This window comes from Vigna unguiculata, chromosome 4 (assembly GCF_037176805.1).
Source record: "Vigna unguiculata cultivar grain cowpea cultivar isolate G323 ecotype 2 chromosome 4, ASM3717680v1, whole genome shotgun sequence".
Taxonomy (NCBI): Eukaryota; Viridiplantae; Streptophyta; class Magnoliopsida; order Fabales; family Fabaceae; genus Vigna; species Vigna unguiculata.
In genome coordinates, this window is record NC_140795.1 from 1,295,896 (window position 1) to 1,320,910 (window position 25,015).

Here is a 25,015-nt window from a genome sequence, read left to right on the forward strand (position 1 = left end):
GTTACATCCGATATATTTATCATATTTGTGCTTAAAATATTATTCAGATGCAATATGGTTTGTATTAACTTGTGCTTCAATCCAATAAAGTGTCTTGAATCCATTATAATTTTGATAAATAAGACTACACATAGCAACATAGTCTTCGAAAAATAGAACATACAAAGAAAGAGAACTGTTGTGGGTCTGATCTTAATAACCAAAAGTGAAAACATTTTTATTTTGCGAGTGTTATTTACAATTTTGCAAGAAATATTACACAAGAAAATTTGGAATTGGAATGTAAAAAATTTAGAGCAATAACTACAACTGCATACGATGAAAAACAAAATACATTTAACAAGAAAACTATAACTACGCATGATCAAAACCAAATTACATTTAACAACACAACCACAAAATCATATATTTAAAGAGTTTAAATAACACTTGATAGTGACAGAACATAACAGAAAGTGATTTGTTCTTATTTTTTAGTCGTTTTGGCACAATCCCATATGATTTTAAAGAAAAATTAAAGAGATGCATTTTCTCTTTTCTTTCTCTTTTGCACATTAAATGTTAACGCTTTCCCATTAACATATTCAACTAGAAAAGTAACATTACTTAAACTGTTTTTTCTTTTAATTATTCAATAAATGTTTATGAAATAAATTATTCTTATTTTGTTAAAACTTTTGATATAATTACTTGTTTTAACCTAATTCAATTTATCAACATGGTCATTTTTATAATGCTATCCCAAATCTTTGAAATAAAAGTAATGGAAGCGTGTATTTAAATTATTGTCTCTATTTCTAAATTCAATCTTCAATCTTCTATATATTATCATTTATCTATATTTTCAATGCTTCCTATTTTTCTTCTCCTTTCTCTAAGATCATAGTATCCCACGGTTCTAAGAATTCTTGACGTCGAATTTTTCTTTTTTTAATGAATGATAATATATATTCATCTTTATTTTATATAAATACATTTTTATCATGTTTTTTTGGTATTGTCATTTTTATCACATTCATTTTGTAAATTCTTTTATCCGTGTATATATATATATATATATATATATATATATATATATATATATATATATATATATATATATATATATTAAATGTTAATCAATATTTTATATTAAGAGAAAGAGTTTACCTGATAAACATGAGATCAAATTTTAAAGGATTTGATGTGCTTTAAAAGAGAGTTCGGTAAACCATTAAAGTTTCTCTTACAATATTCCTATAAATATTAATATAAGTAATCGATAAAGAACAAGAGAGATTAAAGAACAATTGAGATGTTAAAAGATAATTCTATCCATACAAATCCTTAACCAGAATGCATTACAATACTTTTTTCTAAATGTGTTAAATTAAAAATAAAAATCCACCTACATGTAAAATATGAGTTAATGAGAAAAAAAAATCAAGAATGTTACTTTATTCTCAAAAGGAAAAAAAGTTTTCAGAGATTATTAAAGACAAACTGATAAAAAGAACACAGTATAAATTTCAAAAACTCAATTACTAATAAATCTTACAATGAACTTCAAAAATGTATAAAAAGATTCAGAACTACGATTTCAAAAGCAGAAACATTGGCCTCAGAGAGAAGATTAGATGAATCCACATTGAATAACTTCAGACATATGCTTGTCTATATTTAATCATTTAATCATCAGCCAAAACAAACCTAAGCAAAACAAAAACATAAATTTTTCGTGAAAACTGAAAGCCATAAACTGAAGAAGAATGAAAATTGGTTTGAACAGAAAAGGGACTCAGAATATGGGTGGTGATATATCAGATTGGTCGGCAAGGCCCGATTAGGGCTATTACGACGAACGAGACCTTTCAATCAAACTCGTCACTGTCCCTTTCTGTGTTTCAACTACTAAGAAACAAAGCGTGTCCATGGAAGAAAAAAAATAAGTAAAACATAAACCCAAGAAGCTGAAAGACGAAGATAGGGATAAAAATACCAACTTTACAGAGGGAGTGATAAAACCCTGAACAAAATCAGCTTCAGAAATAGGTTTCAACCTGAATTTCAAGATGCAAGAGCTAGGGTTTTAAAGAGTAACTTCGTGGGCCTTTTTGGGAACAGTTATAATAAGTGGGCTTTTCTACCCTTTCCTAAAAATGATAAATTTGAAATTGTCAACAAATAAAATTATATATATATATATATATATATATATATATATATATATATATATATATATATATATATATATATATATATATATATATATATATATATATAAAGAGGGATTAAGAGTGGTGATTAGGGGTGGGCAAAAAATTTAATTTTCTTGATCCAATCCACTTTTGCTCCAATCCACTCCATTTATAATCCATTTTATTAAAAATCTAATCCATTTAAAATCCATTTAATGGATATGGATTCCAATCTAATTTACATTTTATATATCTTATGGATTGGATATCCATTTTATAAATCAAGATTTTTAAATATGGATAATCCAAAAAATCTAATCCAAATTTTCAATTTAAATTTTTAGTTGGGTTAGACTAAAGGTTGAGAGGAACTATACTAAATTCAGACTTGGATGGGCCTTGCTCAACGACCTATACGGCTCGAACAGGCCCGACAACCATAAGAGGTTGGGCGGGCCTAAAGATATGAACAAGATAGGCGGGCCCGACAAACCGAACGAGTCGATCAGGCCCAATGACCTGATGAGTCACGCGGACCCGAAAACCCGAACGGACCAGGCAGAACCAATGACGAAAACAGGTCAGGCAGCCCAAAGACTCGAACGAGTCAGGCAGGCCCAAAAACTTGAACAGGCCTGACAACCTGAACAGGCCCGAAGACCCAAATGGGCCGGACGACCTGGCGACCCAGACGGGCACGACGGCCCGGATGGGCCTGATGACCCAAACGGCCCGATGACCCGGACGGGCCCGACGACCCGGATGGGCCTGACGACCCATATGGCCCGATGACCCGTACGGGCCCGACGACCCGGATGGGCCTGACGACCCAGACGACCCGATGACCCGGACGGGCCCAAAGACCCGTACGGGCCCGAAGACTAGGATGGGTCTAACAACCTACACGGGCCTTACGACCCGGATGGGCACGACGACACGAACAGGCCGGACGACCCGAATGGGCCCGACGATCCGGACGGACATGACAACTTGGACGACTTTGACGGGCCTGGCGACCCGGATGAGCCTAACGACCTACACGGGCCTTACGACCCGGATGACACGATGACACGAACGAGCGCTACGACCCGGACGGGCCCTACGACCTAGACGGGCTCGACGTCCCAGACGGGCCTTACGACCTGGATGGGCCTGACGACTCAGACGGGTCTGATGACCTTGACGTACCTAACGACCCAGACGGCCCCACGATTCGAACGTGCCCGACTACCCGATTGGGCCCGACTATTTGGACCTGTCCGTTCGGGTCGTCTGGCCCGTCTGGGTCGTTGGTCCCATTCGAGTCGTCCGGCCCGTTCGCGTCGTCGAGCCTGTTTGTGTTTTTGGGCCCGTTCGGATTGTCCGGCCCGTTCGGGTTGTCGAGCCCGTTCGGGTCATCGGGCCGGTCTTGATCGTCCGGGCTGTCGGGTCTGTCCGGATCGTCGATCTCATCCGAGTCATTCGGGCCTTAATGACACAAGTTTTAGGAAATTCAATTTAAATTTCTTTTATTAAAAATGGATTCTGGATTTTAAACTTGATCCAAATATTTGGATTGGATTTAAATCTTGATCCAAATATTTGGATCTGGATTCTAAAAAATCCAAACTACTTTTACTAAAAAAATGGATTTGGGTCAAAAATCTAATCCAATTATTTGGATATAAAATGGATGTGGATTGGATCATTAAATATCCAATCCATGCCCACCCCTAGTGGTGATAATCAAAATTATATTCAGATATAATCGGTTAAGAGGAAATAAGTGAGTTCTAAATTTCAGTTGTGCATTCATTCTAAAACTAAAACACTTCAATTTCGGGTTAAATTATATAAGTGATACAATATATGAAAAACATGATTTTTCGATTTTTTCCTTCATTAACTATAATGTAAAATTCGGCCAAATTAGACTATGAATATCGTAGGTTTCTATTTGTAATTCTCTTTTTGATATATACGAAATTACATAGATTTTATAACACATGTGTGAGAAAGGCCTTTTTTATCCTTTGAATCTTATTTTGAGTTTGTATTTAAGTGATGATTTTTCATTGCATTTATCTGTGGAAAAAATGAAAAATTCAACTTTAAATGACTTGTTCTTTTTAATCTTGAGGCCTTTTCTCCTTCTTTTTATTTGATTTGTTTTTACTTGTTTTTATGTTTTAATTCTTATATTTTCATTTCGTTGCATCACTCCTATTCTATATTCCATTATGTTCTTATATTATGTTGTTGATGTTAGATCGATTCTTAATTTCTTATCTTACTTTTAATTCGTGAGTTGTTCTTGAGTTAGTGAAATCTTGAATCAAATATATCATAGAATTAATTTATTACTTACAAAAAGCATGATATACCACAGATAAAAAATAAAGGAGGTTGGCACACAGAAAATTACAGAACAATTACTTGGAACTTAATTTATTTGACTTAGGTGCAAACTAAACTTTAATTTACAGTCTGCTAACGATGTTTGGTAGCAGATTGATGATTAGTTTGTTGGTTAATGATAACAGCAAAGAAAGAAACACTACATTAAGTTGAAAGTTATCAATTAATAAGAACTGCAAAAATGAATTGCTATAACAAGTGGAAAACCAGTACATTATACACAGGTAAAAATGAACATCTATGCTCTTCACTCTCAGCTTCTGATGATTCTACTTATTTCTCCTGGTGTGATGCGTGAATCAAACGTTGATAGAATTTGTGGCATTGACATGCCTCCCGAAACAACAATTTCTGAAAATTTTGAACAAATTCAACCATATGATGAAACTAGAGAGGAATGAACTATTATCATAACAGTGATAATAATGATAATGATAATGATGGTGAAACAATTTCTGCAATTTCCAAACAAATTCAACTAGATACTATCTGGTATATTAGAAGTTAAGATTGGAGTTTCATCATCTAGAAACATGTAAATATAAAACAATTACTCACCAATTCCTTCACGAACAGACAGGTTTGGTCTAATGATATCTGCGGTGCTGACAAGAAATATATCACCGATATATAGATGATTTGTAGGAACATAGACACAACATAACTGCTCATCTACAGAATAGTTCTGTAAAAAAAATATTGAAAAAATTAATTTCAACATGCAATGATGTGTAAAATCTTTATAAACACGTCTAATCATCAATGGTTGACTATAAACTAGTTCCATTCCATCAAACTCAAATCATTGTATGCTTAGCTTTATGGAAACTTTCCTTTAGCATATTGTATATACTTGTTGGCTGAGCTTCTCCATAAACACTTATACGAGAAAAGGAAAAAAAAAAAAGATAAAAACTTCTTCATAAGATAAAATTAGCACATGCACAAGTTAAAAATACAAAATTTAGAAAAACAGCGAGAGCTTCATGAAATTAGCTTAGGGAGGAGAAGCTACTTTTAAATTTTCTTCTCTTTCTCTTCTCAAAGTGTTTATGGAGAAATTCACCCCAAAACACCTGTACAACTTTGAGATACATAATAATTGAAAAAGGCCACATAGAAAAAGCTAAAATCTAAATAAAAACCAACATCATCATAAAGGATCATGGATTTCAAGAAGGGCACTAAAAAGGCAATTGTAATCACCTCAGCCAATGAAAGAGCTCTTATTCATAAATATATAGCCAATAATGTAAAATTATAATTCTATTATTTATCAAGGCAAGCCAAACAGGAATTGGTTGAGCAAACTTTGCATTATTCAGTACAATAAGACAACAAAATTATTTACTAAATTGCTACATCACCATCAGAAAATAACCAAAATTACATTATAAGTAACATTAAACAACTAATTAAAGTGATAACAGCAAGGAATCATAACGAGAATCTGATTCAAACATTGATGCAAGTAAATGTTCTGAACCTAAAATCTGTTGTCAAACACCAAAGTTACCTGAAGGGTAACAAACGAGGTGATGAACCCAAATGCATATTCTCCAACACGTGGATGCCGAATGATGGCTACCTCTTTGAATGCTTGTGTATTTTGATCTGTGAAAATATGCACCTTAACATAAACTGTTCTCATCCAATATTTCATTCATACCATTATCACAATCAAGAGCTAGATATTGGCAAACACACACCTGGAGAGATAGCTGCACTAATCTGCTTGGAGGCATTATAAATATGACGAACAAGTGGCATTCGCTTGATAAACCACTCCCCAAGACCCAGGACAGATGCACCCAACCATGATGACATGAAAACCCCAACCAAGAAGATGAAAGTTATGGAAGTTACGAATCCAAGACCTGACCAAAGATTAGCCAATAATGTCAACATGTAGTAAACAATAAAAATAATTAAAAACAGTATTGTTTCTCTATTGGACATTTCAACTTTAAATAGTCCAACCTACTCTGAAAAAAATAGAGAAGACAGAGAAAAAGAATATTATGAATATAAAATCATTTAATATGCTAAAAAAATGAATAATTAATAGCCATAATTCTAACAGCTTTTAGTGAAAAATATGATATTTAGGAAAGCCCTGCCACGAGACAAACTAAGTTTCAAGCCAAAAATTGAACTTTACATAAGATTAATTGTGAAATACCATAAAACATAAGCACTTACCAAAAACATCAATTCCAAGTTGAGCATAGATAGGAGAGAAAAATCCATCCACAAAATGAATAAACCACCACGTTACATAGAAGGTGATAGCAATTGGAAAGAGGATGACACTGCAAAAGAACTAGCAGTGAGATATCACCAATTAAACAACAAAGAAACGAAGAACCTTGGGAATTTGAAAAGGACAAAGAGAGCTTTGATCCAAACAAAAAGGGGACCAAACATAATTCAGTAATCCATATTACAAGCAGAGAGGGTTATACTGGACAAGAAAAAATATTCTTCTAGGAGCAAGTATCCACTATTAAATCATCATTGATGACATAAATTCTATCCATTTCTCCAGGATGTTATCCTTTAATTTAAATCAAAGTGATGAGATAGCAATGAGATTGTTACATGTTTTTGTCATACTATATTGAGAATTGTGGTAAAAGAGTGCATGATAGTAACTGGTGTCCAGAAAGTGATTTGGAGGTCTACGGTCTCTAGATTATAGAACCTGGGATTTTCATTCAATTAAGATTTGCTAATTAAAAAAAAAAAAAGTATTAGTTGAACTCTTTGAATACTACAAGGAATATATATTTTCCCCTAGCATGCTTTGTAACTTTTCGTTTGCAATGCAACACCATAAACAACAAGATGCCAGCAGAAATAAAATGTAAATAAAAAAAATCAAGAAAAAGAAAACCGTCACATCAAAGAATACGAGGCATGCAAAAGGAAAATTCATTCAGGAGGAAACATATACAAGATCATGTGTAAGAGCATGCAACAACACATATCATACAACCATGTTTATGAAGATATTGGGATAGAAGAATCACGCACCATCCTGACATGAACTTTTTTGATGCCCAGCTTCTAATAACTTTGTAAAAAGTCTACAAATGACAGAATCAACAAAATAAAATAGCAATCTGTCAGACAAATACTAAAGAAGGCATAGCAAATAAAAGAGCGCGATAACTAATATTTGGTATTCAAACCACAAAAAAAAGAGAAAACATTGATTCCCAATATATGCAACTAAATAATTTCTTTTTACTTACGTAAAACTAAATTATTGCTCCATTTACAATAATTAGCACTAGATAGCTTCACTTCTTTCATTGCTAGTTTTGCTACCCCTTTTTATTTTGAATACAATTTGATTTGATGAATCGTGATACAAACTCAGATTAACACCTACTTAAATCTCCATCCTATTGAAGCTACACACTGCTCTTGACGAAGAAATTATTGATTCCCCAATCCTTAACAGGTTCATCCTAAAGAAAAACTCAATTCAAGTCAAGGAAGAAACTTTCAAGTAAATCCCATAACCCAATACATTCACAAAACACCAGATTGACCGAATTGGGGAAAAAAAAAAAAGGAAGCGAGAACGAATTGTAATGGTTAAAATCGAAAACCCAAATTGGGAGAGGGTAGATAGAGAGATCACCTCACGTCCAGGATGATGCGGGGAAGACGAAGAGGACGACGACGGCAAGGAGGAAGAGGCGGCAGGGCCTTCGACGGCGGAGACGGGGATGAGAAGCTCTCGATCTCTATCTCTAGTGGTGATGGCCATGGTGGATTTTTCAGCGCCCATCAAACGACGCCGTTTTCGAGAACTGAACGGGAAACTCAAAACACGAAACGCAAAACCTCTTTTCTGAAAATTCTTTTCTCTGTTGTTGTGTCCTTTGGAGAGTTCAAAGCCTCAATTCACATTAATTTGGTCTGCGCTTTCTTTTTTATTTATTTATTTATATTTTCTTTCTTAAAATATGTTTTAATTCTATCTGTTTTTTCTAAACATTCCATGTGACTTTATACATACAAGTCACACCCACCCAATCAGGTTTATATTAAAAACTAAATATAATAACAATTTTCAGTTCATTACGATTAAAATGTTGTTTACGTAATGTTGTCTATGTGTATTTTTTTAGTGTGATGATTTGTGTCATTTTTTGATATTTTTTTTACTACTAAAAAAGGAATTATTATTCATTACTAGTTATATACGATAATGTACCGGATATTATATATATATATATATATATATATATATATATATATATATATATCCGATACTTTACGTTTATCTTTTAAATAATTAGATATGATATGTGATATATACGTGATATATGAATAATGAAAAATGTATAATAATTCTTACAAACATAATCAATATATGATTGTTAATGTGTGAATCCAAAATTTTCTAATTAGAGACCAATTATTTTAGTAGTCAAAACCTTGTAGCTAATGGTAATGATCAATTTAAAAATCAATTCATCATTAAAACTATTTTAATTATCAATTTAGAGATCGATTATAATTTATTGAAACTATTTTAGTTGTGAATTTGGTCACTAGTGACTAATTATTTATTGTATTTATTGTTACTAAAATTGGTCACTATTCAAATATTTTATTGTAATGTATTGCTATTTTATAAATTAGATATTTCATTGATAAATATCTTGAAGCACCTCACATACACAATTCGTGTCATATATGAATATGTGATATTAGAGTTCATTATAAATTAAAAAGTTAAAATAAAAATAAATTAAAGGGATTCAGCCTCTCTCCTGTGTAAGAATAAATTTAAATTTCAAATGTAAACTGCTAATAGTAAAAATATTAAATTAATGACATTTAATTACAGTGTTAAGTATTTTGAATTTTCTACAAAATAATTAAAAAGTCGTCCATGGTTGAATTTCACAACTTCATTAAACCCTATTAAATAATCAATTAATTGCGTTGGATTTCTAACAATTGCATTTATTTTACAATCACCAATTGAAAGGAAAACTGTTGCTTTTTTAGGCATTGTTCGTAATTAATTTGACAAGTACCAAAATGATATCTTTACACATTTACAATAAATTTAAATATAATTGAACGTTAAATAAGTAATAACATTCAAACAAAATATTTGTATTAAAAATATTTTACAAAATACAAATAAGTTCTGCAATGCTTAAAGTCAATCCAAAATAATTTACAATTTACTTATATATACATTAATTAATATGCAAAAATAAGTAAAATGTTATTTTCATTTCAATTAACTTTCAATGTCTACAAAGATGATGAACTTATTCCCATAAACATAGATCAATGGTAAATTAAGTAAATAAATTAGTCAATCTTGCCTAAAATTTATTTTAAATCCAAAAAAACATAGCAAACTATAATTTCAAGAACCAAAACGCTATATAAACTTCTAAAATGAAAAACAACTAAATATTTTACGTAGAACAATATAAAGATATATTAAATATTTTAAAAACTTAATATAAATATATAATTAATAAATTTTAGAATTTGGGTTTGAATATTTGGTATACTTCAATAAAAAGTATTTTCGTAGAGAAAATAAGAAGGGATAAAATAGATGCAAAGGATTTAAAAAATAATGAACATAGGGTGCAAAAAATATAATTTATGTGATTTTTATATATAGGATATTTTTGGTAAAAAATAAAGGAAAGAAAGTATATTTAATAAATAAAGAAATATAAAAACAATTGACACCCAGTTGGAAGAAGTGGGTCTTTTTTAGTACCTCCAAAAATAGACAAATTGTTCTGTTTTACAAACAAAAATTATTAAAAATAAAATATAATAGATAGGTTTAGTAGTTTCACATTAAAAAAAAGGTTTCTTAAATTCTGCTGACTTTATTCTATTGTCGTATATTTAAATTTCACTTTTACAGTTTTAATTAAGTAATAATATTTTTTTTTCTACCTAAAAGTTATTAAATCAAAAGCGAACAAAATGAATGTTTTAATTAAAAAAAAATGTATCAGAGTGTACGATTCTAAATCAAATTTATTGCCATGTTGGACAACTGGCTAAGTGTTTGAGAGAATAATTGAAATCGATATTTTGTTTTTCTAAACACATTTGTTTCTTTAGTCTCATAATTCTGTTTTTCATCTAAGAAATTTTTTATTGCATCCAAATGAAATTGATTATCTTAAAATCAATGTTCAAACACTAAATCAAAACAAAAATAATTTTATTCATAATCGATGATAACAACAATTGAGTATATTTACGGTTAACAATTGAAATGATTTAACATTTGCAATTGTTGAGACAAACTCAAACAAATTGTAATACATTAACCATTTGAGCATTAAACGTTTGAGCAAAGAAGAGTTTGAAATGAACTATCATAAATTTAGAGGACGAAAATTTGCAACTTTTTTCTTGTCTTCTGTGCAGAATCAATCTTAATGATAACTCAGAAATACTTCATGAAGTTGAAAGCCATGAATGAGAGCTACAAAATTGAATTGCTATAACAGGTGGAGAACCAGTACATTATACACAGGTAAAAATCCGAGAATCCAACCACAGAATAGAATTTTGTATGGTTATCAAATAAATGCTAAACTCTACATTCTTACACAAACCAATGTTACACAAGCCCTCAGAGTCTCACTTTCTCAGCGATCAATCACGTAAATTCAATAATGGCATCCGCAACACAGTGATTGCATTGTCATTCTGATGGCTTCACATGACACCAAGGAACAGAAACATGAATAACTACTTTGCTCTTCACTCTCAGCTTCTGTTGATTCTACTTATTTCCCCTGGTATGATGGGTGAATCTATCGTTGATAGGATCTGTGGCATTGACATGCCTCCCGAAACAACAATTTCTGCAATTTCAAGACAAATTAGTGGAATGAATTATCGTTATTCTTCTTCTTATTATTATTATTATGCCTTCTAGAGATGAATCTTCAAGAGTAGGTCATATGAATTATTATTATACCTGCTTTGACCTCTATAATTTGAAACTTCAAGTAAATGAAAAAGAATCACTCACCAATTCCTTCTCGAACTGACAAGTTTGGCCTAATGACATCTTTGGAGTTGACTAGAAATATATCACCGATATAGAGATGATTTGTAGGAACATAGACACAGTATAACTCCTCGTCTCCAGAATAGTTCTGTAAAAAATATTGAAAAATAATTTAATTAATGCTGTGAAAAATCTTTGTAAACACAGATATCATCATGAACTGACCATAAACCAGTCTTATCAAACTCCAAGCATGATCTGCTTACCAATAATGAAATCTTCCCATAGCTTATTGTATGTACAGTATTAAGATACACAATAATTGAAAAAGAACATGAAAAATGCTAAACTAAATATCGAATAACATCATATTGATGGGATCATAGACAAGGAATGGCACTAAGTAACACCAGGGAATTATAACCAAACTCAAGAGTCAAGAAATGATGCTAGTAAATGTTCTGAACTTAAAATATTCTAAATATCGAGGTTTCAGAGACCTGAAGAGTAACAGATGAGGTGATGAACCCAAATGCATATTCTCCAATGCGTGGATGCCGGATGATGGCTACTTCTTTGAAGGCTTGTGTATTTTGATCTGTGACAATATGCATGTTAGCATAAACTGTTCTCATCCAATTTTTCACTCATACCAATTAAGAGTTACATGTTGGCAAACACACACCTGGAGAGATAGCAGCACTGATCTGCTTGGAGGCATTATAAATATGACGAACAAGTGGCATTCGCTTGATAAACCACTCCCCAAGGCCCAGGACAGATGCACCCAACCATGATGACATAAAAACCCCAACCAAGAAGATGAAAGTTATGGAAGTTATGAAACCGAGACCTGGCCAAATATCAGTAAATAGAGTTAACAAGTTTCAAAAAATAAAATCAAATGAAAAAGGCTTGCTGTTCAATGAAATAATCAAACTCACTCCAAGGCCAAAAAATAGAGAAGGCTACAAATATAGAAATATTACGAATATAAATTCACTTAAACATGCATCAAATACAATAGAATACTAAGTAACCATGATCTTAGCAGTCTTAAGTGAAAAAGAAAATTCTTAAAACAATTCCTGCCACAAGACAAAGTTGTTGATGTATAAAAACGAACTTTGTTACAATCTTTGCGTGAGTAAAAGTTAATTGTGAAATACCATAAAACATAATCACTTACCAAAAATATCAATTCCAAGTTGAGCATAGATAGGAGAGAAAAATCCATCCACAAAATGAATGAACCACCATGTTATATAGAAGGTGATAGCAATTGGAAAGAGAATGACACTGCAAAAGAACTAACTGTGAGATAAGCAAAGGACTTTGGAAATTAGAAAAGGACAATGCAACCACTGATCCAAACAAATAAAGGTAACCAAACATAATTCAGCAAACCATAGATATGTACAAGCAGAGAGAGTATACTGACAAAAACACATATTCTCCTTAGGAGCAAGCATCATATTAAATCATCATTAATGACATAAAACTTAATATTTCTCCATCATTTTGTCCTTTTAGTTCAAATAAAGTGACAAGATAGCAATGAGATTGGTACATACTTTTACGGCACTTGTGATAAGAATTGTCATAAAAGAGTGCATAATAGTATCTGGTGCCTGGTAAGCGATTTTTAGATTTACAGTCTTCATAAACAGAACCCAGGATTTTCATTCATTTAAAATTTCTCAATAAGAAAGATATCACTTGGTCTCTTGGAATATCACCAGGAATATATATCCTCCCGTAATGGAGAAAAGAAGCAAGAGCTTCCCCATAATCAGAAATCAACTATTATGCTCTGTAATTTTCCTTTTGCGATATAACACAAAAAACAGAAAAGATGCATGTAGAAATAAAGTGAAGACAACAAATTATGAAAATAAACCAGCATCTCAAAGAATGCAAGGCATGCACGAGGCAAATTCATTCAGAAAACAAAAACAGTATCATGCGTATGAAAATGCAATACATCTCATGTATCAATGATTAAACATCAAGATGATGGACAGAAGAATCACGCACCATCCTGTCATGAACTTTTTTGATGCCCAGCTTCTAATAACTTTGAAAAAAGTCTACAAAATGACAGAAACAGGAAAAAGAGCAATCTGTCAGACAAATAGTTAAGGAGGTATAGCAAATTCTCGTATGCGACCTATAACTCTTCTCTGGTATTCAAAACCACGAAAACAAAAAATGAACATTTACACCCAATACGTGCACCTAAATTTCTTTCTAATTAGGTTGTAAAAGGAAACTATTGCTCAATTATATACATATAGATTGTAATAGTTAGGACTAGATGGCTTCACTTCGTCACCATTTTGCGATCACTTTTCAGTTTGAATACAATTCGGTGATTCATGAAACAAACTCAGACTATCATTCACTTAAATCCTCATTCTCTTGAAGCCACACACTGCTCTCAACAAGAAACTATTTAACTCCTCAATGCCTATCTGGTTCATCCCGAAAAAAGCTCAATTCAAGTCAAAGTACAAACTTTAAAGTAAATCCCCCAACCCAACACATTCAAAACAGTCCAGGTTGAGCGAATTGCATAAAAAAGCGGAATTGAAAACCCTAAATGGAAAACATTGAAGGAAGAGATCACCTCGCGTCCAGCATGATGCGCGGACGACGACGGCGACGGCTTGGGGGAAAGTGAGGCGGCGGCGGCGGCGGCGGTTTCGGCGACGGGGATGAGAAGCTCTCGATCTCTGTCTCTAGTGGTGATGGCCATGGAGGATTTTTCATCGCCCATTAAACGACGGCGTTTGGCAACTAAAAACGCAAAACCTTTCTGAAGTTTCTGAAACTCTCCGTTCTTCTTTGCGTCCTTCGGAGAGTCCAAAGCTGTAATTCACGTTTGGTCTTCGCTTCCTTTTTTAATTTCTGTACTATAATTTTATTTTCTTAAAATATGTTTTAATTCTATCTGTCTTTGAATATTCCAGTTTATGACTCTGTGTTTACAAGTCACACTACTCTATATTAATAAATAAATAAATCTATATTAAAAGGATTAGAATTGCACTGTGTTTGATCTGGTTGCCATGTACAAATTTGATGTCAACAATCATTCAAGTTGTTTAGTTAATTTCTAGAAGTAAAAGACTTAACAAGACCCCGTTTAAATATTTAAATAAATATTTTTAAATTTAATTTTCGTAAAGTGATATTTTAAACTTTTATCTTTTCTTCTTCTGTGATTCCTGTTCCATTATTTTTAGTTTTAGAAATTGAACGCGTACTAAAATTTTGTATTAATTAACATGCCATGCCAATAGAACTATATTCCTTGACTTTTCTTATTAATTATTGCTCCAAATTAGTATATGACATTATAATGGTCAAGTTTTCAAAATATAAATATAAATCTGTCTTCGTTTCAATTTTATATGTTTTAGTGTTTTGCTTTTTACGTGGGTTTCGTTTTAATATCCTATGAATTAAAATTAATAATTATAATATTTTACAGAGAAACTATTTAACATGTTTATATATATATATATATATATAAAGAGATATTCTTTTTTACATTTTATCTTTAATTATTATTTTAAAAATTAATTATTTTATAAATAATTTACCTTTAATCATTAGTTTAAAAATTAATTATTTTATAAATAATTTATTTTTAATCATTATTCTAAAAATTACTTTTTCTTTAATAATTATTTAAAAAAATTATTTTTTTCACGAATTTAATTTTCATTTTTACATTTAACAAATATTTACAAAAATTATTTATATATTTTTTATAAATTTTAACTTCAAATTTTACGAAAATTAAAAACTTATTTTTTAATTTTCACTCGATCGTTGTTTTAAAAAATTTTCTAATGTACATATTTTATTTTTCTAATTTTATATTTAAAGACTATTTTAAAAAATCATTATATATTATTTATTGAACTAAATTGAATCAAATCTAATCGAACCGAAACAAATCGAATCGAACCAAACCGGACTGGACTAACCCGCACCAAATCGAACTAAACTGAACCTAATCGAATCGAACTGAACTGAATTGAATCGAACCGAATCCAACCCAATTGAACCGAACCGTAACGAATCAGATTGGGACGGACCAAGCCGAAACGAACTGGACCAAACCAAAACAAATTTAAACCGAACTAAACTGAACTGAACTGGACCGCACCAAACTGAACCGAATCAGACCGGACCAGACCACACCGAATCGAACAGAACCAAACTGAACTGAATCAAACAGAAAAGAACTGAATCAAACCGAACTAAACCGAACCAAACCAGACCGAACTGGACTGAACCGGAACAGATCAAACCAAATCAAATCGAACTGAACCGGGCCGGATCGGACATACCCGAACCAAATCGAACCGAACAAAATCGAATCAAACCGAACCGATTAAAATGAACTGAACCATACCGGATCGGATCGAACCGGGCCGAGCTAGGCCGGACCGAACCGAACCAGATCTCATTGAACAGAACCGGATCGAACCAAACCGAACAAAACCAAACAGAAACGAATCAAATTGAACCAAACTGAACTGTATTGAATCGAACCAAACCAAATCAAATTGCTCTAAACTGAACCAAACCAAATTGAACTAAATCGAACCAAACCAAACCAAATCAAACCAAACTGGACAGGACCAGACCGAGCCAAACTCAACCGGACCAAACCAAACAGAACCGAAACGAACCAAACCAAACCAAACCAAACCAGACCGAACCAAACCAAACCAAACCAAAGTAAACTTAATTACTCTTTAGTTGCGTTGAATTTTAAAACACCTTGAATAAAGGAGGAGAAAATTTAATGAAAAATTTTACACTTTCTTATTTAACAAATATAGAACAATAGGAAAGTCGCCTGTAACGTGCATAAAAAATGTCACACCAAAATGTTTTTTTAACACCAACACCATAATTGTAAGGTCCCTCTTAAATAATTGAAACACAATGCTTTTCCCAAACTTAAATATAGCAAATGTATAAACAATAACATAAACAAACTATATACTTTTAATAAAAAAACATCAAAAGGATAAGCTTGAAATGGTTTCTATTAACCTTTCACACAAATAACTATTTTTGTTAAATTGAAAAACATAGAGTTCTGAAATTGGTAAAAACCTGTAAATATTTAAGAAATATATTATAAGAAGAGGAGAAAAAAAAAAGATGAAAATGAAGTAGTGAAACATTGAATATAAAAAAATAAAAAAAATATAAAAAACATATAAAAGAAAGATAAAATATTAGTTAGGATTAAGATTAAAAAAAAGATATACTAAGGTAAAGTATAAATCTCATAATAAAGGGTAAGTGCAATTAGTAACCTAGTTGACATTCGTTTTGTATCTTAAAATTTGAAATAAGTGATTAAGTTGTGTTGTGACCGGTAGATTATTTCTAAATTGACCTGTTAATCACAAAATAGATTCTCACTAAGTTTTTTTTTTTTTTTAAATTATAATTAAAACAATTAAGAGTCTAACAAAGTCAAATTTTTTTTAATACTTTAAATTTTTAATTTTAATTTATTTTTCTAGTACTCTAAATGTTTAGTCTAAGCGTTTGTTTTCTAATACTCCAAATTTCAATCTCATGAATTTGTTTTTTTAATACACTTTATTCTTAGTCTAAAAAATTTATAAGAAAAATCTTCTTATAAGAACAATACAATTATAACTTAAAAAAAATCTAATTTCCTAGTTGATACACTTTAGATCAGTCAAAATAATAAATATATAAAAATTGTAATATTTGAAATGAAATATTAACCATCTAATCGATTATGTTGTTGCAGAAGAAAATCTTAAATAAAAGTTAACATATAAATTGTTTACGCACTTTAACAAATTCTAACGTCAGTTAAAAAATATGTTAGACACACTTTTTAACATGAATTGTTATATATATAACTCTTTACAAATTTACATGCAGAGCTTTTTCACAAAAAGTTGATACATAGATGGTGATAAACAAACACTGGATTTTTTAATACAATCTTCCCAACACCAATGATATATTTTTAATTTAAATATGTAAAATAATATAGAAAAGATTACCTATAAAAACAAAAATAAATTATTATTATTATATTATTTCATGATGTGTTTTTATTTCTTCTTTTTCGGTCATGAGTGAGGTGGTCAAAATTCTCACCCTCTCCTCCTTTCAATCCGCATTTCAGTGGTAACCGTGGAATACAAAACAAAAAATTAAGATCTGCACTGCTAAATTTTCTCATAGTGAATCATTTGATACAATCACAGCATAAAAGATCAAACTTTAGGGCAAAAGAAGAATGGTAATGAAGAAGAACCAAATTTGGGAGCAAAATCAAAGTGATGGTGCTCTCCGAGGAAGAAATTTCGAGGCTGTTCCGAATCAGGAAGACGGTGATGCAGATGCTGAGGGACAGAGGGTACCTTGTGGGAGACTTCGAGATCAACATGTCCAAACACCAGTTCAAATCCAAGTACGGCGAACACATGAAGCGTGAGGACCTTGTCATCAACAAGTCCAAGAAGGACAACTCCGGCGACCAGATCTACATTTTCTTCCCGGAGGAGGCCAAGGTCGGCGTCAAAACCATGAAGACTTACACCAACCGCATGAACTCCGAAAACGTCTACAGAGCCATTCTCGTTACTCAGACCAGCCTCACCCCGTTCGCCCGAACCTGCATCAGCGAAATCTCATCCAAATTTCACTTGGAGGTTTTTCAGGTTGCCTTCCCCTTCTCTTTCAGATTAAATGTTAACACTGATCTAATTTATTTAATTGTTATTCATAAACCAAATAAGTAGATACTCATAAAATTATATGCTGTTAGCTTTAGTTATAGAAATTTGTAAGAACTGTTTGTTTAAATGCGCAGTAACCATGAAGAATGAGATAAAGAGGAATGTATGTACATTTTAGGAAAAAATTTCTAACATGAAATGGAGAAAAGTTACAACTACAGGAATTTGGAATGGAGAACTTAAAGGGTCTTTTATTGGCAGGATAACTCTAAGTTCTAAAGGGTTGAAGTTTGTGTTGAAATGAACAATGTGTGGTCTTTCAGGGAGACGAGACATGATTGGATACAAGATGAAAATGCTTATGAGAACTTTAATGGAAGTATAAAGCCTTTATCTGTAAAAAGAGAAATGATCGTAATCACGTTTGACTTTCTATTCAAACAGACTTTGAATCTTAGATTTGCCTAGAATTGTCTGTTCTACTTCCATCTGATGTGTTTTTCAAGTGAACTCATCAGCATTTTCGTGTTGATAAACTATGGTGGAGCAATCTATTGAAAGTATGTGTTGGAAAAGGACAAAGTACTTTCTCTGTGTTGGGATTTACTAAAAAGTTAAGTAAGATTACTGAAAATGGGTGGGGGTTTTGAGCTTGAAATGAAGCAGAGAGTACTGCATGTTGATGTATATTTGAAACTACACAATTTCATTGGAATACCAAATGTTAAAACCCTTTGTATCGGAACTAACGTGGTGGTTTCTAGGTTTTCTGTTATTAGACACTAAAATGTAAAGATTGTTCGAGTGTAGAGAAACTTACAAAAATGTATAGGAAATAATTTGGGTAGCTTCTAGATATACTAATACTACTGTAATGGAACGAACATTTTTTTTTATTTAATTTTGATTGTGTTTTGTGAATGTGAGTTTTGTGATAGAGTGTTGTGTTGATTCAGGAGGCAGAGCTGCTGGTGAACGTTAAAGAGCATGAGCTTGTTCCTGAACATCAGGTTCTCACTGACTCGGAGAAGAAAACTTTGGTTGAGAGATACACTGTGAAAGAAACCCAGGTTCATCACTGTCTTCACTTTGTGAAAAATGTTTAGCGTGTCATATCGAATTAGTCTTTAGGATTATTTACTATGACCAATTCTTTGTCCCGTGGTGTTCTGGATTAATGAATATTATGGGTTAAAGTGATTGAAGTGCCACCACGATCTATGTTGGAATATTTTTGTGTGTGTTGTTACTCTGCCATGTCTTCAAAATATTGATGATGATCAATTTTAAAGTTTTAAAGTATATTAAAAAGATTTTTAAAGTATGAATGTATTTTTAATCTTGAGCTGAAAACAACAACAAAAAATTCAATACAGAAACTGAGTTCTTGTTCTACAGATTTTCTGTTGACACTGACATGGTGCTTTGTTTCTAAATTTCTGGGGTGGATCTCAGCTACCTAGGGTTCAGGTGACTGATCCTGTTGCAAGATACTATGGACTGAAGCGAGGTCAAGTTGTGAAGATTATACGGCCAAGTGAAACAGCTGGCAGATATGTTACTTACAGATTTGTTGTATAGAACTTCAATTTTTTTATGATATGTAATATGTTTCATAACAATGGTAGATCTGGTTGATTTTTGGAATAAAAATTACTTATTTATGTAAATTTGCGTGCTTTTATACATTCTGTTTCTTAACCTCGCTAAAGATGTCTATTGACAAGTGTTACTTATTTATTTGATTGAATTAAGAGTCTTATATGTGTTATGATTAAAAGGTGTGGATTTATATTGTTAGAAAAATTACACTACAAAATTTAAGTTTTAAAACATTTTAAAAAAATTGTAAATCTAAATTTGAAAAACATATAAAATTAACTTTTAAATAGTTCTTTAATAAATGTTTCTTTCAGTAATAATTTTATTTTATGTATTTATTTTTCTAAATATTAAAATAATAAAACAGTTTTATGTATTTCTTTATCGTGAAGTGCAGAGAATTCAAACACATACCAATTAATCACTATATTCATGTATTTAAAAATTTTAATTTATAAAGAACAATAATAGGTCTCAATACACGTAATATAAATAGTAGTAAAAATAATTATACTCTGGAATCACATAAATACCAATTAATTTCTCCTTTTTCACACAGTGACAAGTGTCACTTTCCCACAACATTTTCCAATCACAAAAAATTCAAAACAAAACAGAAATACTGCATTTTCAAGTTTCTGCGCGGAAAATGTATTTTTAATCAGAGAAACAAATCAACTAGCATTTTAAAAAAAGAAGATAAAGCTTTATTGCAATGCTGTTCAAAATAAATTCAAATTATAGAGGGGAGTTTGATCGTAATCACGCGCCACTGAAACGACGAAAGTAGAATGCGTTAGCCGTGTGAATTGATTCATTAGATTCAGAAGAAGGTAACGCTTTTGTTTTCTTTTTCTTGTTGATTCCTTTGTTCAAATGAAGAGATTTGAAATACGTTGCGCTCAATTGTGGTTTTTGATTCATCGGATTTGATCTGAAATCTTGTGTGTGTATGTTTTCAGAGAAGAATGAGCGAGAAAGAGGCTATGGCGGAAGTGAAGGAGTGGCTTGCAAAGACGTTTGAAGGCGCTGGGAAACCCGTTCCGGAATTCGAATACACACCGCGCAGCGTCTCGCATTTGCACCATCTCATCACTCTTTCCAAAGCCAAAGACGAGGCCGCGCGCCTCGTAGCTCGCGATTTCCGCCTCAAGGCCTCCGAGTACCGATCCCAAGGTCAGTCACTCTTAGGGTTAGGGTTTCTCACGTTTTCTATCGCCAAAATGACCGTGGTTTTTAATTGTTGAAAATTACGTACTCACGAAATTGGACTGGCTAAGCTGTGATGCCGTAGCCACGGATTTTGGAAACTATGGTGATAATGATTTGTTTCTAGTTAGGGTTATGGCTAGGGTTCCTCATTTTTTTTCCAATCAGCAAAACGGTCGTGATTACTGAAGTTGCCGGCAAATTTGGCTGCTATTGTGGCTACGCATTGGGATTTAAAACCTTGCAGCTACGAGGATTGCGGAGATTTTGAAGAGCGTGGGTATGTTGCGAGAGAGCTTGCCCTCCAATATTGGAACATGTTCTCCTGGGAATGTGGTTACAGTTTGGTTAATATTGTAGACTGACGATCATTGTTCTGAAGTTATTGAGACTGAGAAATCATGATCTGTATGTTTAGTTTTGGAATTTAATTCAGTCTACTATCTAAAATAAATAAATAAAAAGAAGGTTTAAATATGAACATTTGATTTGATCACCTTTTCTTTGATATTGTAATATATCTCAGAGACGTTTTGTTATCATACAAGACAATTTGTGTTTTTCAGAATTTATAATTTTTTTTATAGAAATGAAAACGTTGTTATGTCAACAAATAGATTCCTCAATTACCGTGTTAGAATATGCTGATTGAGACAGATAGTATCCTGAGTCCTAGTACGTGTTGTTTGAAAATAAAATGAATAGTAGAAGGTATATCTTTCTAATTAAAAGATCAGCATTGATCTGTATAATCTCAATACTTGACATTAATATCATTTGAGCATAGACATTGCTTGATCATGATGCTATTTTAGTTGGATTTCAAATTCTGTTTTCTATTTCTCTAAAAAATGAAAATTCTGTATAGATGTTTTTGGTATTGGTTTTCTTCTCGACATCATAATTTGGTAAAGATCACATAAACTTATTGAGGGAGTTACGAAGCATGGAATAAGTTATATCAACCTATGGAAAGTTTATAGCTTTTAGCCTTGGCAACATTTAAGCATAGTCAATTTTTAAATCCTTTGGTGATGATGATGATTATTTGCAGCTGCGAGGATTAGGGAGATTTTGGAGAATGTGGGCTTGGCGCAGGAGAGCCTGCCCTCCAATGTGGTTACATCAGCACAAGTTCTAGCAAATGTGGCCAACTTGTTGAATATAAGAGATACTGAAATGAGTAGGTGGGTTTTGTTTGGTTTGTCCGTTGTTATTTTGTTTGTATCAATATTGGAAGTTTGGATTCACCCTGGAATCTGTGTTTAGCTTTCTTGTAGCTATGGGTGATATTTCCCTAAGGAAGACTGGAGTGGAGGAAAAAAGGGCTGAAGTTAACAAGGAATCCAAGCTCCTACTTGATTACACTAGAAAGGCAATAGCCAGGCTAACATATTTGAAAAGGTACATTTGCAAATTAGTCAAAGCAGGGTTTTAAATTGCAATAGTCAATATTACAGAAGATTGTAGGTACGTAATTGCAGGTGCGTTGTTGTGGAAGCCTTCAAAACTGAAATGTTGCTGACTGCAATTTAAAACTATGGAATAGAGTGCTTTTATGCATTTCTGGTGTGTTTTACCTTTGCAAGTTTTGGTTGCGTCATGATTGATGTTGTTAACGATCGAGACCTAATGTGGTTGTTGCACCCACTACAACTGAGATGATTGCATGATATCACCCTAGATAGTATATATTCAGCCTTTTGCATTACACTCGTTTATCAGTTATTTTGCTAAGCTTACATGAATCAATTTTTATGCAGAACACTTGCTCAGTTAGAAGATGAGGTAGCTCCATGTGAGGCTCAGATGGATAATTGGGCTACAAATTTACAAGTAATGGCTGCAAAAGAAAGACAGTACGTGCAACAATGTGCCAACTACAAGGTATGTTGTCTCTTTTTCTTATAGGTAGATGGAGGCTTCAGAAATTAGTCCTTTGAGTTTTGAAATACATGGTTGGAATGTATATGATATTGGATGTGTATTTATCGTTAGGGCGCGAGTGATAAAGATAGAGAAAACAAATGGACGTGAATGTGAGCAATCGCAAAATGTAATAGATAACTTTAGTCATTATGAAAAAAAAAAATAATTATCCCATACTCATCAAAGCCTTTTTTATGCATTAATGTTATGTATTGCGCCTTATGTTTGTGTTCTTTTGATGGATTTTATTTATTCTCATGTTTATGGTTCGTTATCTGTATACCTTATTATGTTCTGGTTACTTGTACCGTGCAGTTTCTTTAGTACACTTTTCTGTATACAAGCAAGATCTTGATAAGTTGCTTACTGTACATGATGTTATTATTTTTTATTATAGTCACCGTGTTCTTGTTATAGGCTGCAATGCAGCCTAAGATACTAATGGTAGTTTTTTGGCTTACTCGCATGCCCCTGTACTCTACTCTGTATGATATCATCATGTTTTTTTATACTTCGGATTCTTATCTTTTACATCCTGAATAACATTTGGTGCAGGCGGTGCTGAATCATGCAGGTTATACCCCCGAGGTTAGCCATAGCGTTTTGGTTGAAATGGCTGAGCATAGAAAGGAGCTAGAGAAGAAAACTAAGCCCATCCTTGATACTCTGAGGAGTTACCAAGATTTGCCTCCGGTATTCGTGATTTACATGCCTTTCTGTTTGTTATATTTTTTTTGACTTTATTAAAACCATGTTTTGTTTATTCGTATATTTCTGTTGGTTGGGATTTTTCAGGATAAAGCTTTGGCTGCCTTAGCAATTGAGGATAAGAAAAGGCAATATGCTGATGCTGAGAAGTATCTTGAAGATGTTTTGCAATCTGCTCTTGCCAGTTCTGAGTGACAGTACTATAATTTTTAAAGCCTTTTTCTTTGTAAATTTTCTTGCTTTCAAGATTCTGATTTTTCAACTTCACTAAAGATATCTATGGACAAGTGTCACTTAAGTTGCCTTTGCCAGGATGGAATCAGGTTAGGTGGAGTTGAATATCAAATTGCATATCATGCAGCCATCATCCAATTCACTGGACATTGTTGCATATAATTCTTTCTCATTTTATCTTAAAATCAAAATTTTGAATGGTGAGGAACACAATTTCTGGATCAGTGATTTAATTCCTGTAAGTCTTTTAAAGAAAATGGAATTACTCACATTATAATAGGACTTGTTGGCAAATTCCCTTTCCTATTAAGTGCATGTGAACTTTAATGATTATAATGTTTGATCACTAACGAAAGAATATGACCCTATGGAGTTGAGCTTATATTAAAACTTGAAAGATCTTTCCTTTAAAACTATGACACAATCCAATTTTTGTGATATTCATTTTGAAAGTTATTGTTGCGATTATGATTATTACTATTATTATTTAAGTTATTAGAAAAATGTTTATAAAAAGTTTACAAGTTAAGCAATTGTAATAAAATTAAAATTTTAGGTGTTTACTGAAAAAAGGATAAAATTTAAGAATTAATTGGAACAAAATTAAAATTTAATGTGTGTATATAAGATAAAGTTGAAGTATCAATTAAGATAAAATTAAAGTTTGTGATATTTATAAAAGTAATAGAGTTTAAGGAAATTAAGTGCTTTTTCCATATAACATAAAAGTAACTCTAACACAAATCCTCATCATGAAATTGAAGAAAATGTAAGAATATTCTCTCTTCTATTCTTTACAATTAAGTCATTTTTTCAAATAATGAAAATTTACTACTTAAAAAGTATTTAGTCTTTATGAATAAGATTTAAAATCATTTTTTTAAAGACCTTTTTATCAACCTTGAAGTTTCACAAAAAAGTCAAAAACCTTACCATAGTTATTACAGAAATATGTAAAATTA

At 32.0% G+C, this 25,015-nt stretch overlaps 4 protein-coding genes and 1 non-coding gene across 5 annotated transcripts; 2 read left to right on the plus strand and 3 right to left on the minus strand.

Annotated features, from left to right (window-relative positions):
* Positions 1-1,773: 1,773 nt before the first annotated feature.
* On the minus strand, positions 1,774-1,872 carry LOC114182822 (small nucleolar RNA Z43). The gene has a single exon (XR_003604257.1). It is a non-coding gene; the product is annotated as a small nucleolar RNA Z43 (small nucleolar RNA).
* Positions 1,873-4,577: 2,705 nt separating this feature from the next.
* Positions 4,578-8,499, minus strand: LOC114181073 (protein LIKE COV 1-like). The gene is made up of 7 exons (XM_028067405.2): positions 8,227-8,499; positions 7,611-7,663; positions 6,777-6,886; positions 6,284-6,451; positions 6,091-6,188; positions 5,133-5,259; positions 4,578-4,925 (listed from the first exon to the last, which is right to left on the minus strand). The coding sequence occupies exons 1-7, from the start codon at positions 8,374-8,376 to the stop codon at positions 4,828-4,830; spliced, it is 804 nt and encodes a 267-aa protein (XP_027923206.1). The 5' UTR covers positions 8,377-8,499; the 3' UTR covers positions 4,578-4,827.
* A 2,571-nt stretch (positions 8,500-11,070) lies between these two features.
* LOC114180990 (protein LIKE COV 1-like) lies at positions 11,071-14,524 on the minus strand. The gene is made up of 7 exons (XM_028067298.2): positions 14,240-14,524; positions 13,648-13,700; positions 12,800-12,909; positions 12,296-12,463; positions 12,111-12,208; positions 11,632-11,758; positions 11,071-11,461 (listed from the first exon to the last, which is right to left on the minus strand). Exons 1-7 carry the CDS (start codon positions 14,387-14,389, stop codon positions 11,364-11,366), a joined length of 804 nt encoding a protein of 267 aa, XP_027923099.2. The 5' UTR covers positions 14,390-14,524; the 3' UTR covers positions 11,071-11,363.
* Positions 14,525-17,753: 3,229 nt separating this feature from the next.
* LOC114181462 (DNA-directed RNA polymerases II and IV subunit 5A-like) lies at positions 17,754-20,041 on the plus strand. Its single transcript, XM_028067926.2, has 3 exons — positions 17,754-18,353; positions 19,328-19,441; positions 19,827-20,041. The coding sequence occupies exons 1-3, from the start codon at positions 17,973-17,975 to the stop codon at positions 19,950-19,952; spliced, it is 621 nt and encodes a 206-aa protein (XP_027923727.1). The 5' UTR covers positions 17,754-17,972; the 3' UTR covers positions 19,953-20,041.
* Positions 20,042-20,626: 585 nt separating this feature from the next.
* AUG1 (HAUS augmin-like complex subunit) lies at positions 20,627-24,195 on the plus strand. Its single transcript, XM_028067792.2, has 7 exons — positions 20,627-20,806; positions 20,936-21,149; positions 22,237-22,369; positions 22,452-22,586; positions 22,946-23,069; positions 23,667-23,804; positions 23,907-24,195. Exons 2-7 carry the CDS (start codon positions 20,942-20,944, stop codon positions 24,012-24,014), a joined length of 846 nt encoding a protein of 281 aa, XP_027923593.1. The 5' UTR covers positions 20,627-20,806; positions 20,936-20,941; the 3' UTR covers positions 24,015-24,195.
* The last annotated feature ends 820 nt before the right edge of the window (positions 24,196-25,015 follow it).